Source organism: Dama dama, chromosome 9 (assembly GCF_033118175.1).
Source record: "Dama dama isolate Ldn47 chromosome 9, ASM3311817v1, whole genome shotgun sequence".
Taxonomy (NCBI): domain Eukaryota; kingdom Metazoa; phylum Chordata; class Mammalia; order Artiodactyla; family Cervidae; genus Dama; species Dama dama.
In genome coordinates this window covers 62,108,737-62,124,083 of record NC_083689.1, presented here as the reverse complement: position 1 = coordinate 62,124,083, position 15,347 = coordinate 62,108,737, and the positions used below count along the sequence as shown (strand labels likewise).

At 44.0% G+C, this 15,347-nt stretch overlaps 1 protein-coding gene across 2 annotated transcripts in view; it reads left to right on the top strand.

Moving 5' to 3' along the window:
• HTR4 (5-hydroxytryptamine receptor 4) overlaps positions 1 to 14,718 on the top strand; it is a 186,170-nt gene extending 171,452 nt beyond the window's left edge. The window contains exon 11 of one of the 2 annotated variants that reach the window (XR_009694198.1): positions 11,838 to 11,856. Coding sequence is in view for 1 of the 2 variants with exons in the window: in XM_061151678.1 (XP_061007661.1) it covers positions 11,838 to 11,922 (85 nt within the window). In the remaining variant the exon portion in view is untranslated. Of the gene's footprint in view, positions 1 to 11,837 lie in introns of both variants that reach the window. The other variant, XM_061151678.1, reaches the window with a different exon arrangement.
• The last annotated feature ends 629 nt before the right edge of the window (positions 14,719 to 15,347 follow it).

The window sequence follows — 15,347 nt, the reverse complement described above, 5'->3', positions numbered from 1 at the left end:
AAAGAACAAACAAACCAAAGGTGTAGGTTTCTGGATCATTAGGGTCACTGGATACTGACCTTTGGATAAATGAAGTGTTGCTAGTAAAAGATTCACAGGAACACATACATACAGATGTCCCCCTGGTGGTTCATTTTCTCTTGATGCCTTAGGTTTTCCTGAATTAATGGCTAGCAGCGAAAAGTCCTGTCTCCACATGTACTGTTGTTTTCTTTTCCCTCCATCCCCATTCTTTCTTTGACTCCTTGAGACCTCCTGTATTAGCCTGCTCAGTCTTCCATAACAAAATATCATAGACCAGGTAACTTAAACACCAGACATTTATTTCTCACAATTTTGGAAGCTGGGGAGTCCAAGATTCAGGTGGAAGCAAATTTGGTTCCCAGTGAGAATCCTCTTCCTATCTTACAGAGAGATATCTTGTCACTGTCCTCACATGGCAGAGAGAGAGAGAGTGTGGAGGTGGGGGGATGGAGAGAGAGGACTCAGTTCTTTCTTCCTCTTCTTATAAGCGTGTTAATCCCATCATGGATGCCCTACCCTCATGACTTCTTCTAAACCTAATTACCTCCCAAAGGTTCCACCTCCAAATAGCATCATATTTGGGTTTAGACCTTTAACATATGAATTTTTGAAAAAATAAAAATATTTGGTTTATAATATGTTTCCATCCTGTACCAGCTGAGAGATATTCCTTTTTTAATCTTCAGACTCCTAGCTTCTTTGCCAGGGGGTGTCCATGGAAGTGACCGAACCCATGATGTGAGTTTTGTGTTTCTCAGTATCCTCCTCATGGAAGGATTGAATGACACAATGCCCACGATCCCTGTATTCCATGTCTACAATGACTTCCCACATTCTATCACATCCAAATCCTACACGCCCTTTAAGATCCATTCGATGCCATCTCCTTCCAGAGCCTTCTACACCACCCAGGAGCATTTATAATCTGTAGGAACACAAATTATCTGCTAATGTGAGGTGTCTGATTGTACATATGTCTGGCCTCCTGACATGGAATACCCACAGCCAGAAATACTCTCAGCCTGGTTTTTTCCCAAAGAGGAATGTGTGGAGGGGATTACATCTCCCCACCCCATCCTCTGGAAGATATGGCATAGCACAGGAAAGAATAGAAAGTACTGTCACTACAGCAGAGATAACCTGAGTGGTGAACACACAGGGCTGCTGTGAAGATCAGTGGGAGAATAGTTGCCAACATACTTTGTAATCAATATAAATTCCAGGCAATGTGGGGAGGGTTGTCTCATTCTGTAATCCAGTCAGTAAACATTTCTATATATTCTATGATATTCTGCACTATATATTGTGAGCTATGTAGCAAGTATTAAAAAGAATAAGGCTGCAAAGTACTAATAGCAGAAAGGGCTTGGGATTCTACCATGCCTGGGTTTGAATCCTGGCTTTGCTAGAAGGCAATGGCAACCCACTTCAGTACTGTTGCCTGGAAAAAAAGGACGGAGGAGCCTTGTAGGCTACAGTCCATGGGGTCATGAAGAGTCGGACACGACTGAGCGACTTCACTTCACTTTTGCCATTGCTAGTTGAGTAACCTCTGGCAAATCTTAACCTCTCTGAGCTTCAGTGTTCTCATCTGTGAAATGGAAATATATAAAATAACAGTGCTAACATCATAGACTCATTGTTAGTATTAAATGCAATAACATTTTAAAGTACGCAGTGCAGGGTCTGGTACAGAGGGCTGAAAGATTGATTCTTCTTTTAATAAGATGCCGGCTCTGCCTTCCAGGAGTGTCAGGAGGCCAGACATATGTCCAATCAGACACCTCACATTAGCAGATAATTTGTGTTCCTACAGATAATAAATGCTCATGGGTGGTGTAGAAGGATTCTGGAAGTAGGTGACATTGAATGGATCTTAAAGAGTGGGTAGAATTTGGATGTGGTAGAATGTGGAAGTCATTGTAGACATGAAATACAGGGATTGTGGGCATTGTGTCATTCAGAATACTTTGGCCTGTGAGTGCTAGAATTCCTAACTAAAATTAACTTTAAAAATAAGATTATTTATCCATTTACATGATAAAAAGCTTGGTTTGGTAGAGTTTGGTAGTTTTAGGATTGGTTATTTCAGTGATTCAACAGCACTGTGAAGGACCCAGATGCTTTTCCTCTGCTCTTTTCAGCCTGTTAGCTTTCATTCTAAATGATACTCTTGTGATCACAAACTAGCTGCAATAGTTCCAAACATTGCATCTTCCTCACATAATCATAACCAAGTGCTAGAAGATAAGGTAGACTCTTATTGTACTTGTCTTTTATTCAGGAGGAAAACATTTTCCATCCCCCTAGCAGACCTTCAAGTATTGTTAATCAGAAGATCACAGGCCAAGCCCTTAGCTGTAATGCACCTGGTATTTTTGCCTATACTAGGAGGCAGGTTCTGTTAGAAAGAAAAAAGAATGTGTGAGCCTTTGCTTTAAATAACTCACAATGTTTACTATAGACTGTAAACCCATTTGTCCTTCCTGGAGAAAAACACAGGGAGATTTATTGAAAAGATACAGAGATGTTTCATGGATCCCCAGAATAGCAAACTCACTGGCCTTCCTGGTGACAAATGAGGAAGATGGGTACTTTTAGGGATTAAGTTCCTCTCTCTATCTCTCTGAGACCATAATCTATTTCTGTTTTTTTCACTGCATATCAGCTTTATTCTTTTCTCTTTCTAGATCACCTTTCTTTGCTTCTATGAACACATGAGTCAAACCTGGCTCCCCTAGGCAGCCCTTCCCATTCTCAGCTCAAACACTAAGACCTTGATAATATCTCCATGTTCCCCAGTCACATATTTCCTGGAGATAGAAGCAGAGTTAACTTTGGATTCTGCCATGACCTGGAGGTGGACTTCCCTATAGCTCAGATGGTAAATAATCTGCCTGCAATGCAGGAGACCCAGGTTCGATCCCTGGGTCAGGATCGTCCCCTGAAAAGGAAATGGCAATTCAATCCAGTATTCTTGCCTGGAGAATCCCATGGACAGTGGAGCTTGGTGAGCTACAGTCCGTGGGGTCATGACTGAGTGACTAACGCATGACCAGGAGGTAGAGCCTCCTGACTAACACATGGCCAGGAGGTTAGAGCCTCCTGCAGGGGTGGGGACTAATCTAAGGGGGTCCTTAGATTAGGAAAGAAATGGCTGGAGACCACAGCCACACCTCCAGCCACAGCTGTGTGCTGTGGTTAAGAAGCATGTGTAAGAAATTGTGAGCCTGTGATAGTGTGGGGTGGGGAGACCAAGAGAGGAACACAGTTAAAGGAAACATTTCCTGTTTTGGAGTAGTTATAAATTCCTGTGTAAAAACAAACAGCTGAATTATAGGTGTGGATTTTAATCCCAGCTCCACTGACAATCAAAGAGAGGACCTAAGGCCAGGGTCCCTTAGCAAGAATATCTGTTTTCTAATGACAGAAATAAGCTAGTGCAGAGGGGAACAACCAGGGAGCCAGGGGAGAATAGGAACCCTGGTCTATGAGGAATCCTGAAGGAGTTGGAGGTGTTTCTCCTGGAGAAGGAAAATCACAGGTGATTGAGAGCTCCATCATTAATGACATTGGCATCCCATTAGGTTTGCAGGCTAAATTCAGACCGGACACCCTTCTCAATCGGTGGGACCAGTGAGGGTGTCCTGCTCACCATTCTCTACAAGGTCCTTCTCTCTCCTCCCACTTACTGCTCCTACTTGTTCTTATGACCTGTCTTGTCTCTTCCTGAGGAACGAGCCTCCACACTGGTCTCAGTGTCCCCATTGTCCCTGTTATTTCCCACAGTGCAGCCTGTATTCATTTCATTCTCCTTCACCTCAAGATTCAGCCCAACTTCCTTACCCTCAGTCATGGAGCCTCAGCTTCCTCTAAGCCTCATCTCCCAGGAACCTCATCCCTACCATGCAGGATGCTTTTAGAACAATCACCATTCCACAAACTGAGGATACCACTCTAAGTTCTTCCCTCCTCCGCACTTCACCCAGCCCATGCCAGACCTTGAAAGCCCTCATCGTCCCCACGTCCAGGGCACTACCAGGTCCTGGGAGCCCTGCCTTCAAGGTGGAACCTGAATCTGACTACTTCCCAACACCTTCACTGCTACCATCCCAAATCTCCGAGTCACTGATATCTCATCCAACCATCTCATCCTCTGTTGTCCCCTTCTCCTCCTGCCTTTAGTCTTTCCCCACATTGGCGTATTTTCAAATGAGTCAGTTCTTCCCATCAGGTAGCCAAAGTACTGGAGTTTCAGCTTCAGCATCAGTCCTTCCAATGAATATTCAGGACTGATTTCCTTTAGGATTGACTGGTTGCATCTCCTTTCAGTCCAAGGGACTCTCAAAAGTCTTCTCCAACACAACAGTACAAAAGCATCAAATCTTTATAGGCGCTTAGTTTTCTTTATAGTCCAGCTCTCACATCCATACATGACTACTAGAAAAAACCATAGCTTTGACTAAACAGACCTTTGTTGGCAAAGTAATGTCTCTGCTTTTTAATATGTTGTCTAGGTTGGTCATAACTTTTCTTCCAAGGAGCAAGTGTCTTTTAATTTCATGGCAGTGATTTTGGAGTCCCCCAAAATAAAGTCTCTCACTGTTTCCACTATTTCCCCATCTATTTGCCATGAAGTGATGGGACCAGATGTCTGACATCTCTAGACACCTTAAAAATCACCTGTGATATATTTTGTATAATTGACTCACTTTACTGCACACCTGAAACTAACACATTTTAAATTAAATATACCACAATAAAAATTAGGAAATAGAATAAAAATAAAGAGTGCCAGTCCACACTGCCTACTCCCCCAACATAAGCATAACAACAATGTTAAAGTCAGCATGTTGTTTTTGTGCTCAGTGGCTCAGTCGTGTCGGACTCTATGGCCGCATGGGCTGTAACATGCCAGGCGCCTCTCTCCATGGAATTTTCCAGGCAAAAAAAAACTGGAGTGAGTTGCCATTTTCTACTCCAGGGGATCTTCCTGACCCTGGGATAAAACCAATGTCTCCTGCATTGGCAGCTGGATTCTTTACCACCTGGGAAGCCCCTAAAATCAGCATGTGCATGTGTGCAAAGTTGCTTCAGTATATACCATCTTAAAGAAACAAAAAAAAGAAAGAAAGAAAGAAAATCACCTGTGACAGGCAAAATAGTGTCCGAAGAGGTTTGCATCCTATTCCTCAAAACCGATGAATCTATTACCTTAGATGGCTAAGGGACTTTGTAGATGTGATTACGGTATTGTAGTGAGATGGGGAGGAGATTTCCCTGGATTATCTGGATGGGCCCACTGTAATCACAAGCATCCTTATAAGGAGACAGGAGGATCAGGGTCAGAGGAAGAGATGTGATGGTGGAAGCAGAGGTCAGAGCAATGAGGCCACAAAGCAAGGAATGAGGGCAGCCTCTAGATGCTGGAAAAGATGAGGAATGGCGTTCTCTCCTGGGATCTCCAGAAAGAGTGCAGCTCCACCCAGAACCTTGACTTTAGCCCACTGACACCCATTTTGAACTTCTGACCTCCAGAACTGTAAGATAATAAATTTGCATTCTTTTGAGCTAGTAAGTTTGTAGTAATTTATTATAGAAGCAATGGGAAGCTAACTCCTGATTTGCCTCTGGCCCCCATTGCAACCGCACCTCTGCCCACTCTACACATCACAGCTAGAATGGTCTTCCAAATCATTAAGTCCTCATGAGCCCACTCTTGTTCCCTTGGCCAGCTTCGCGCTGCTCTGAGGATGAGCAAAACGGCCTTTAGCAAGGGGAGCCTTTGGGCCTTCACCCTCCTCCTGGAATGCTGCGCACCCTGTTCCGCTGTCACACATGCCCTCAGGATTGTGGTCCTCTATTCTGGCTGGCCCTTAGCCAACATCTTCCCCCTCTTTACCTGTTTAACCCTTACCCATCTTTCAGCTCTCATCTCCCTCACTTCCTCAGTCATGCTACCCTGACACACTAACCTTGGCCACATCCCCTGTGACATGTTCTCAGCACTGCCAAGAACCTCTCATCCCTAACGCTTCTCAGGCTGGCTATTTTCCATCTCACTGTGGGTCTCCCACACGGCCCTGTGAGCTCCTTGTGGACAGGGACTATAGATTTTCCTCACTGCCCTGTTACCTTCAGGGCATGACACAGTGGTAAGCACTCATAATACGTTTTTAAATAAATAAGTGGCCGAATGAATAAATGCCTAAGAATTTGAAAATTTCATTTTCCTCTGAACATCAAAAAGCACCCAATATGAGATCTTTGTTTCCAGGTGATGGTGCTCCGGCTTCCATGAAACTTTGCTTTAGGGTTGAATCTCTTTAAACTCATGCACCTTGCATCTTAATTAAATCATCTTCTTGCAAGTGCCCCCATGTGAACACTGCCATGAGGGGGAGAGCCGCATGTGTAATAAAGTCTAATCATTTCCTTATAATACTAGGTTGGGCAGGCAAAGGGGGCTATTATCATGTGACTAATTACTGCATCCAGGCTGCTCTAAGTGTGATGCTAATTGCTCAGTGAATGAATTGTAGACTCAGGTAATTATCAAACCTAATGTGGCTTCAGTCATGTTTGAGTAAATTAATGCAGAGAGGGAAAGCAATCCAGCTTGAAGGGAGCTGCTTCCTGCCTTCCTGTTGCTTAGGAGACAGCAGTTGGGTTTTTTTCATCTGGACTCAGAGCCGTCCAGGTGCACTCACACATCTGGGGTCTGCTTTCCACAGCTCAGCTCCAAGATTGCAGCTCTTTCATCAAACAGATCTTATACCAAACCAACCCGGAGACTTCTGTCACTCAGGACAACCTCTCTCTGGGGCTGTTTCTTTATCTGTAAATCCATCTTCAAGGTTTCCTTCAACAGCCCTATGATCAATGACTAAGTGAACAAATATTTGATTAAAGAATGGATTTCTGCAAATCAGCCATCAAGTACTGGGTTCAGGTCTTACTTCTATCATCAAATAGCAACAGTTCTCGTAAACACTTATTGAGTGCTTACTAGCTGACTGGCACTGTTCTAATAAGCATTTTATGTGTGTTATTTCACTGAATGCCCACAGTGACTCAGAACACTTTGAGTAAATCACAGTGCTAGAGGTAGGATTAAACTTAGGCATTCTGACTCAAAAGCCTGTATTCTTAACTACCTCATACATAACTACTTCTATGACCTTGGGAGTGTCACATATTTTGCACCTTGGTTTCCTTACCAGTGAAGATTTCTGCACCCACTACATGTCCAGCCTTTTGTGAAGGTCTTTATAGATGTTGATTTTATCACAACAAAGCTGTGAGGTAGGTAGAACTAAGCTACCTGATCAGGTAACACATCTAGTAAGTGGTAGAGTCAGGACCTGAATGCTGTTTTGCAGTATCATGCGCTTTCACGCACCCTTGTTGGAGAAATGCTGCCCAAAGTCAGTCACTGTCACCACACCAGGCGAAGCTGAACTCACAAGGCAGTATGAGTTCATAAGATAGCTTACCATATCATTCCAAATCTGCTCAGGTTACTTATTTACTGTCAAAGTGAAAATACCAAATTAAATATAGGTCTCATGAGATTTGGAGAAACCTCTGCAGGTCAGACAACCACGTAAGACACACCGCCCTCTGCGAGAGTGCTATCGAGGAAATCTCAGACTGGCCTCTCCTTTCTGGGTGTATCACCCACGATGGTGACAGGACCATCCAAATGTAACAGGAAACATGCCCATGTGTAATGGGAAATTCTGTCTTTCCACTAAACTCTGGAGCCTCCACTTGTTATTCCTAAACAACTCACTCATTAGCACACGAGAAACAGATACTCAGGAGAGACATGTTAAAGGCTGCTGTGGAGGTGTGCCTGATTCCATGGCAGCATATCTTTGTATATAAATATGAAAAGATGCCTCAAACAGGACACCCTCTTCATGTGGACTTGATTGATTGCCAGTGAGCATGGCTTATTGGCCATGAAAAGGGCAAAGGTTTGGGAATGTGTTTTGAGGTTAAGAGTGTGGGTGTCATAGACACTGTGGCCTTAAATAAATTGCTTGACTTCTCTGAGTCTTAGTTTTCTCATCTGTAAAATAGGTCCTAGTATAGTTGCTACTTGGGTTCCAAAGCCACTGTGGATGATGACTGCAGCCACAAAATTAAGAGACGCTTGCTCCTTGGAAGGAAAGCTATGACAAACCTAGACAGTGTTATACAAAGCAGAGACATCACTTTGCCAGCAAAGGTCTGAATAGTCAAAGCTATGATGTTTCTAGTTGTCATGTATGCGTGTGAGAGTTAGATGATAAAGGAGGCTGAGCGCCAAAGAACTGATGCTTTCAAACTGCAGTGCTGGAGAAGATTCTTGAGGGTCCCTTGGACAGCAAGATCAAACTAGTCAGTCCTAAAGGAAATCAACCCTGAATATTTATTGGAAGGACTGATGCTGAAGCTCCAATACTTTGGCCACCTGATATAAAGAGTCAACTCATTGAAAAAGACCCTGATGCTGGGAAAGATTGAAGTCAGTTGGAGAAGGGGATGACAAAGGATGAGATGGTTAGATAGCATCACCGACTCAATGGATGTGAATTTGAGCAAACAGGTGGGCATCTGACTGTGGTCCTGGTCAGGCTCTGCCGCTCACTTACCACAATGCTCATTACTCACTCGGATGCACCAAGTTTCACTTTTTTCTCCATATAATGTTGGTTTTATTGCCTATATTACCTGGCCTGAAAAGCTACTTTTGAAGTCATGGGTGGGAAAATCAATTAGTGCTGCTTTGGTGCCCATGCTTGCCAAATGAGAGCTTGTGTTTCTGATAAGAGAGAAAGAACAAGATCTGGAAGCTTTCAATATCTTGAATTCTTTTAAGTTTTGCCTGTAAAGGAAATAAAGCAGGAAAATATTTTTAAGCCTAGAATTATATATGCTGTCATTATCATATACTCACATCTAAATGAGATATTGAGGGAAAGAAGTAAATAGAATAATTTTAGCTTCAGTATTTTGAGATTCTGTTTTGTGTCAGACTCTGTGCTCCTGTTTTTCATACATAATATAATTTGGTCCATACACCAGTACTGTGAGGTATCTCTGTCACTCTGTCACACTGGAGGAAAATGAGGCATCGTGACATTGAATAACTTGCTAAATATCACAAAGCTGGTAAGTGGTAGAGCCTGGTTTGGGGGAAAGGTCTGCTGACTCAAGTCATAGTTTTTATCACTATGCTGCACAACACAGCCTCTGGTTGGTGAGATAAGGTCAGGGAAACCCCACCACACATGACAGAGCTTGAGAACAGTTGTAAAGGCTAGGTCTTCTGCTAGGATTAAGTATAACAGCAAACTACTCCTTCACTCAGATTATTGCTGTAACCTCCTGAATCCCTGTGCTCATGTCAGCTCCATTCCATCTACTCTCCATAGAGCAACCAGAGAGAGCCAGCTAAGAAGTCATTCAGATTATGTCAGGGCACTGCTCAAACCTCTCACATGTAGTGAAAGTCAAAGCCTTACAGGAATCTGCAAGCCGTGGCCCCTCCACCTCCACACTCCGGCCCCAGCTACCTCACTGACCTCAACTTTCAACTCCTTCCACTCTTCCCCTCACTCTTTCTGCCTTGGCACCCAGGATCTTTGCTTTTCTTCAGAACTTCCAGACAGAATCTAACCTCAGGACCTTTGCACCTGCTGTTCTACCTGGAATGTTCTTCTCCCTGATACGCACCTATCTCCATTCTTTATTATATTTCATAGGATCTAGTCAGAAGACAGAAACCACACCAGATATTTAAGCAATATTTTAATATATGGAGGTAGCAACAGTAAGAAGCAACTGCTCCCTCTAGGGCTGAGAGAACAAAAGGAGTAATCAAAAAAAAAAAAAAAAAAACACAAACAAACCTAGAAACTTAGAGAGATCCCACAGAGCAGAAACTTGGACCTCTGAGGAAAAGGACGCATTACCTCCAAGGGGCTGTTATGAAGCTGGTTATGTAAGAGTTGGAAAAACTGTAAAAAAGACTTGCTGCTGCTACGGCAAGGCAGCGCTGCTGCTGAGGAAGCATGGGTGGGGTGATGCTCACGAGAAGCTGAGTAGGTAGGAAGCTCGCAGGAGGAGCAAGGCTCTTCTCTTCCATCCAGGCTTCCAGTCATCTGCTGGAGAAGCCTGAGAGAAGCCAGCTCACAAGCCAGAACTTGCTTTGCAGAACCACAGAGCCAAGCTTAGAAGAGTGGTATTGAGGCTGAGAGATTATGACTCTATAGCTGGAACACTGACCACCCTAAAGCCTTTACTCACATATCTCACTGGGACTGTCCTGGCCACCCTCATGAAGACTGTGTGATCCAGCCCTTTCTATAACTCTTTCCACTTCATTTTTCTCCTCAGCACTCACCTAGCAGGTACTTGTGGTTCTTCAGGTCATGGCTCTGCTGCTCACCTCTCTGTTAGCACCATCTGAAGTGACACTTCTGTCACTGAGCAGACTCATGCCCTTCGTCTTGTGTTCCTCAGCTAACACCTGCTTCTGTCTAGCTAGGAGGATATTTTATTCTAGATCAGGGCACCATGGACATTTTGGGCCAGTTAATTCTTTGTTGTGGGAGTCTGCGCCATGTACTAAACAATATTTAGCAGCGTTCTTGATCTCTACCCACTAGATACTATTAGCATCACCCCTGCCATGACAAGCAAAAGTGCCTCCAAATTGTTTCTGTTGAGACTCACTGTTCTAAATTTATAGCTGGTCCATGGCTTGTGTGTGAACCAGTTAAACACATGGGTGTTGCTATCAAATAGACCAGGTTTGATAGGCTGTATCTTCACATATTACCTGTACTCCTTTGAGCAAGTCACTGAGGCTACGTGTAATTTGGCTTAAATGAAAAATAGACATAATCTTATTTCATGGGGTTGTTGTGCAGATTATATAGAGTGGAGAGAGTTTAGTACAGTACCTGGTATGTACCAATCAGTCAACACAAGTCAACAATAAATTAATATAATTCAAAGGAAAGCATCAGTATAATTCTTGAGAAACCACCATCAAGTTGGTTGTCAACACATGATGCCGAGTAACTAGTGTGTGTTTATTTTACTGAATGGACTAGACATTGGCCATGAGAATGAGAGGTAATAGCCCTTCTAAACTGTAGAAATGTCAGAAGGATCACTGCCAGATGCTGTAAACTGGATTACTGATGACAAGACCCACTTGTGATTAAGACTGATTTAAATGCAATTAACATATTGAGTGCAAGTGTGTGATACTGCAGAAAAATAATAAACACTAGTCAAATGGTAAAGTTCACTCTGATGCTGTTGGATCCATCTAATTGAGTTACTGTCCCAAATGTCACCAGAAGAAATCCAGCTAACAAATACAGCTACATTGTCTTTCAGGCTCTGAGTGGTTTATGAGTCTCAGTTCAGAACCTGGGTATTGCTGAACCCAGAACCATCCCTGCTAAGATATATATAATAGACACTGCCTGAAGTGGTACGTAGGGTCCATTTTGATGAGTAACACAAGAACTCCAGGTTTTGTTGCAGGGAAATAAATCTGAGTACCAATGCCAGTTCTACCCCTCACTCTATATAACCCTGGGCCTGTCCTTTCCCCCAGGACTTCAGTTAAAAGGAGCAGTTCAGATGCTGTTCTTTGGGCTTCCCTCTTGATGAAGTGCCAGCCCCACCTCGCCAAGCTCTCAGAAGTGGGTGGGGAAAGGACATCAAGAGTCATGGGAGTGCTCTCTTTGGTGTCCTTGAAGAATGCCTGTCAGACTCTCAAGCTTTCTTTCCTTCCTCCTTAGGTACACGGTTCTGCACAGTGGACACCAGGAACTCGAGAAACTGCCCATACACAATGACCCAGAATCCCTGGAATCATGCTTCTGATTGAGGACATGGCTCACAACTAAGCCATTCATTCCCATTCATGTCTGGATGAACAGGACACCCTGGCATCTCTCCTGACCCTCATCACCACCTGAGAGGCATGGGCCGTGGGGCCAAGGGCCCAGGGAAGGCACGTGGATGACAGGTTTGGACGGAACCCAAGAGCAGAGCGTGGAGGACCTCAGAGCTGAGAAGAGGCTTCAGGTGCCATCAGATGCAGGCTCCCAGCCCACACAGAAGCGGCATCCTCCATTGCGTCCTGGAGGCTGGTCAGTCTCTGCTTGTATACCTCCAGGGACAGGAGCTTACTCCCTCCTAACACAGCTCCTTCTATTGTGGAGAAGATTTAGTTATAAGGAAGCTCTTTCCTTTGTTGGGACACAGATTTGTCTCTGCTTTAGTTTGCATCTAGGACCAAGCAATTGGCCCCCTTCTTCCACTGAGAGCTCTCAAATATTGGAAGACCATGATCTGCCACCTACCCACCTTTTAAAGTCTTCTCTCTGAACTCAACGACTCCAGTTTCCTCTCCATTCTGGCCATCTTCTGGATGTGCATTGGTGGGTGAATTAATCAAGGCTCTCACAAAGAGATTAGGTTGATGTCAGTGCCAAGATATCTGTCCAGCACTGAATTTTCTCAAGTGAAGCATCAGTGCTTTTTGGTTCATAGACTTGAACATTTTTCTTTTCTTGGGGATAGACTTTGGAAACTCTGCTTAGGTTTTGGTTTGGATCCATTATCAAAAGGCCTCTTTATAGCTGGTCTGATGTGTGTATGTATGTGTGTGTGTGTTTAAAGATATTTTCTCATTGGCAGACTTGCTCTGAGGTCATTCAAAATAAATCTTGATTCACTCCCCTTCCATGACAGTGGGAAAAGGACTTATCCCTTTACCAAGAATGTTGACTGAGAATTGTCCTACACTTCAGATTTTGGGAGGGATACTCAGTTGCTCCTATAAGCCCCTTTTAGGGGCTTACTTTCTTGGGAAACTTCATTGGCCTCCTTCCCATGAATTTCCTGGGCTACCATTTTTCTACATCTTTTTAGGTATCTCATTTCTTCCAAGCTCCTAAGGAGATGCTTCCCTGATGTCAAAGCCAACACCAAATGACTTTATGTTGGGGTGAAGTATCCCCTCAGCTGGAGACTCTATGGTTATTCAGTTGCCTCTCTTTTGGTTGCTGATAAAAACCCTACTGAGAGTGTTCACTGCTGGTCGTTATGGGGAAGCCTAGGGAAGGGGCAACGTGGTGGGTAGTCGGGAGTGTATCGAACGTGAACTACAAGATAAAGAAGTGCCAGAAGTTTCTAACCTCACCAGTTCTCCTTGCCCTTTTACTTGGTCTGTTGTCCCCACTTTCCTTCCTAAGTGATCCCAGAAGCCACAGTTGCCTCCTTATCAGCCATTTCATCCACGAGGGAAGGACCTGTCAGTCCCCAGATTGTGGGAGGATGGTCAGACTCGACATGGGTGAACTACACCTGGGTGAACTACACCCTGATTTTAGCACCCAAAGCCCCACGTTCTAGGAAACCTTTTAATCTCACATAAACTAGGCTGAATGGTCACCCCGTTGATGGGAACCTCCCTGTGCTGAGGGTTAATATGCCTCCTCAGAATTGCATTTCCTTTATTTTCACTTTTTCATGGAAAAGGCAGAGATAAGTGAATTTGGGAGTCCAGACTTTTCTGCATGCTATCTAAATGTGGTCTTTGTTCTCAAAGGATAAAGGACTTCTTAGGGAAAGATTAAGAAATCCTTGCTTTGAGGCAGCTGGTACACTTTAATGTCTCCCAAAGTAAATAATTGCTACTATATAATACATATGTAATACATGCATATACAAATACAGTAGGATTTCTTCCCTATGAAATGTTTCTTTTCCCAGGAATGTAGAAAGCATATCTGCTTATGCCAAATATTATTTCTCTGTGATAGTCTCCCATATTAAGTGGCAACTTGAACTCATCAGGGATCCAAAGACTACAACATGGATGGGAAAATGAGACTTGACCATGTCACAGGTCCGTATCTTCCGGACTCTCTGGATATGCTTGTGTGGGCCAGCCCATGAGTGGTGTCTGTAGAGGTCACATGCACCCTGGGTCAGGGAAAGAACAGCAATTGCAGGAACAGGAGCCCTTGCCGTTGTCAGGAAGATGGTCCCTTTTATAGAGAGAGTCTCACAAGCATCTTTTGCCATCTCTTTGGAGGAGGGCTGGGAGGATGTGGGTGATGCGCCAAATGCTCACATTGGAGCCTCATAAAACAGAAGCAGAGCTGCTTTATCTGGACAGCTGCTGGCGTGGCATTACTTAAATCTCTGGCTTCTGGGAATCTAGGTAATACAGCATGTGTGTGGAAGAGTCAGAAGGAGAAGAACTGGAGCTTTTCAAGGAAGAGGCATTTTGCTGTCTTCTCTGAGGTCATCCTTTTCCAGAAAGCTTGCAACATCATGAAGGGATGCTCCCGGGGGGGCACACGACCCCAGCCACATCTGCTAGATTAGTCTTGACAGCCAGGCTGCCCCATGCCTGGGATAAAGGGGGTTCACCTGTGCTGCTCTGCACCTTGATTCTCCAGCCCACAGGGCTGTCCAGGGAGAAGCCCTGACACTCCCCATCCAGCTCATGATCAGCAGCTAGGAAGCAAAAATGATAAAAAGCCAACTTCAGTTAACACTCAAGTATGTGTCTGCAAAAAAATCCTTTCTGAGACTTCACCTTTCACCTCACCATTTCCTCTTCATGCTGCTAACTTGCTCTGTGCTGTAGCAAATTGCTGTCTAGCTGGGGCTTGGGGGGTGGGCATGGGTGTGGATGAGGGAGGGAAAGGGTGTGGTCTGCTGGGGAGTGGCTATAACTAAATTCCTTCACTATTGTTTTCAAGTAAGAAACAAAAAAATGTGTTCTTGGTGCCTTGCTGTCTATCGGTTTTTCTCTTTGGTGTTCTATCTCTCTTTGGTGAGAGATCAATAGTGCTTTTCTCTTTTTCTGTATGACTCTGGTTTACTCTGGTTACTGTAATAGCTAGTCTAGAGCCGGGGGGTGGGGGGGGGGGGGTGGTGGGGTGGGGTGGAAGACTAATGCACTTACTTCTTCTAGCCATAACGTGCAATTTCTTCTCCATCCAATCTAGAAAACTGAGGCCGAATATTTGATTTGAATGTGAACAAATCAGGGATGGATTTGAAGGCTCGAGTTTGAGACACCTGTGTCACTTCGGGCCTTTTTTAACCAGCGCTTGCCTCACTTATCTCATTTACAAAATGGAGACAATCTCTGAGCTGGTAGGATTGTTAAGTGTTCTAACATGTCACCCAAGGATTTTTACCAAACATGTGTCCTGCCTGTACTGTTATTTATTTAATATTTTTATTTAAGTCAATTCAAATTTTTACTCACATAGATTTATTTT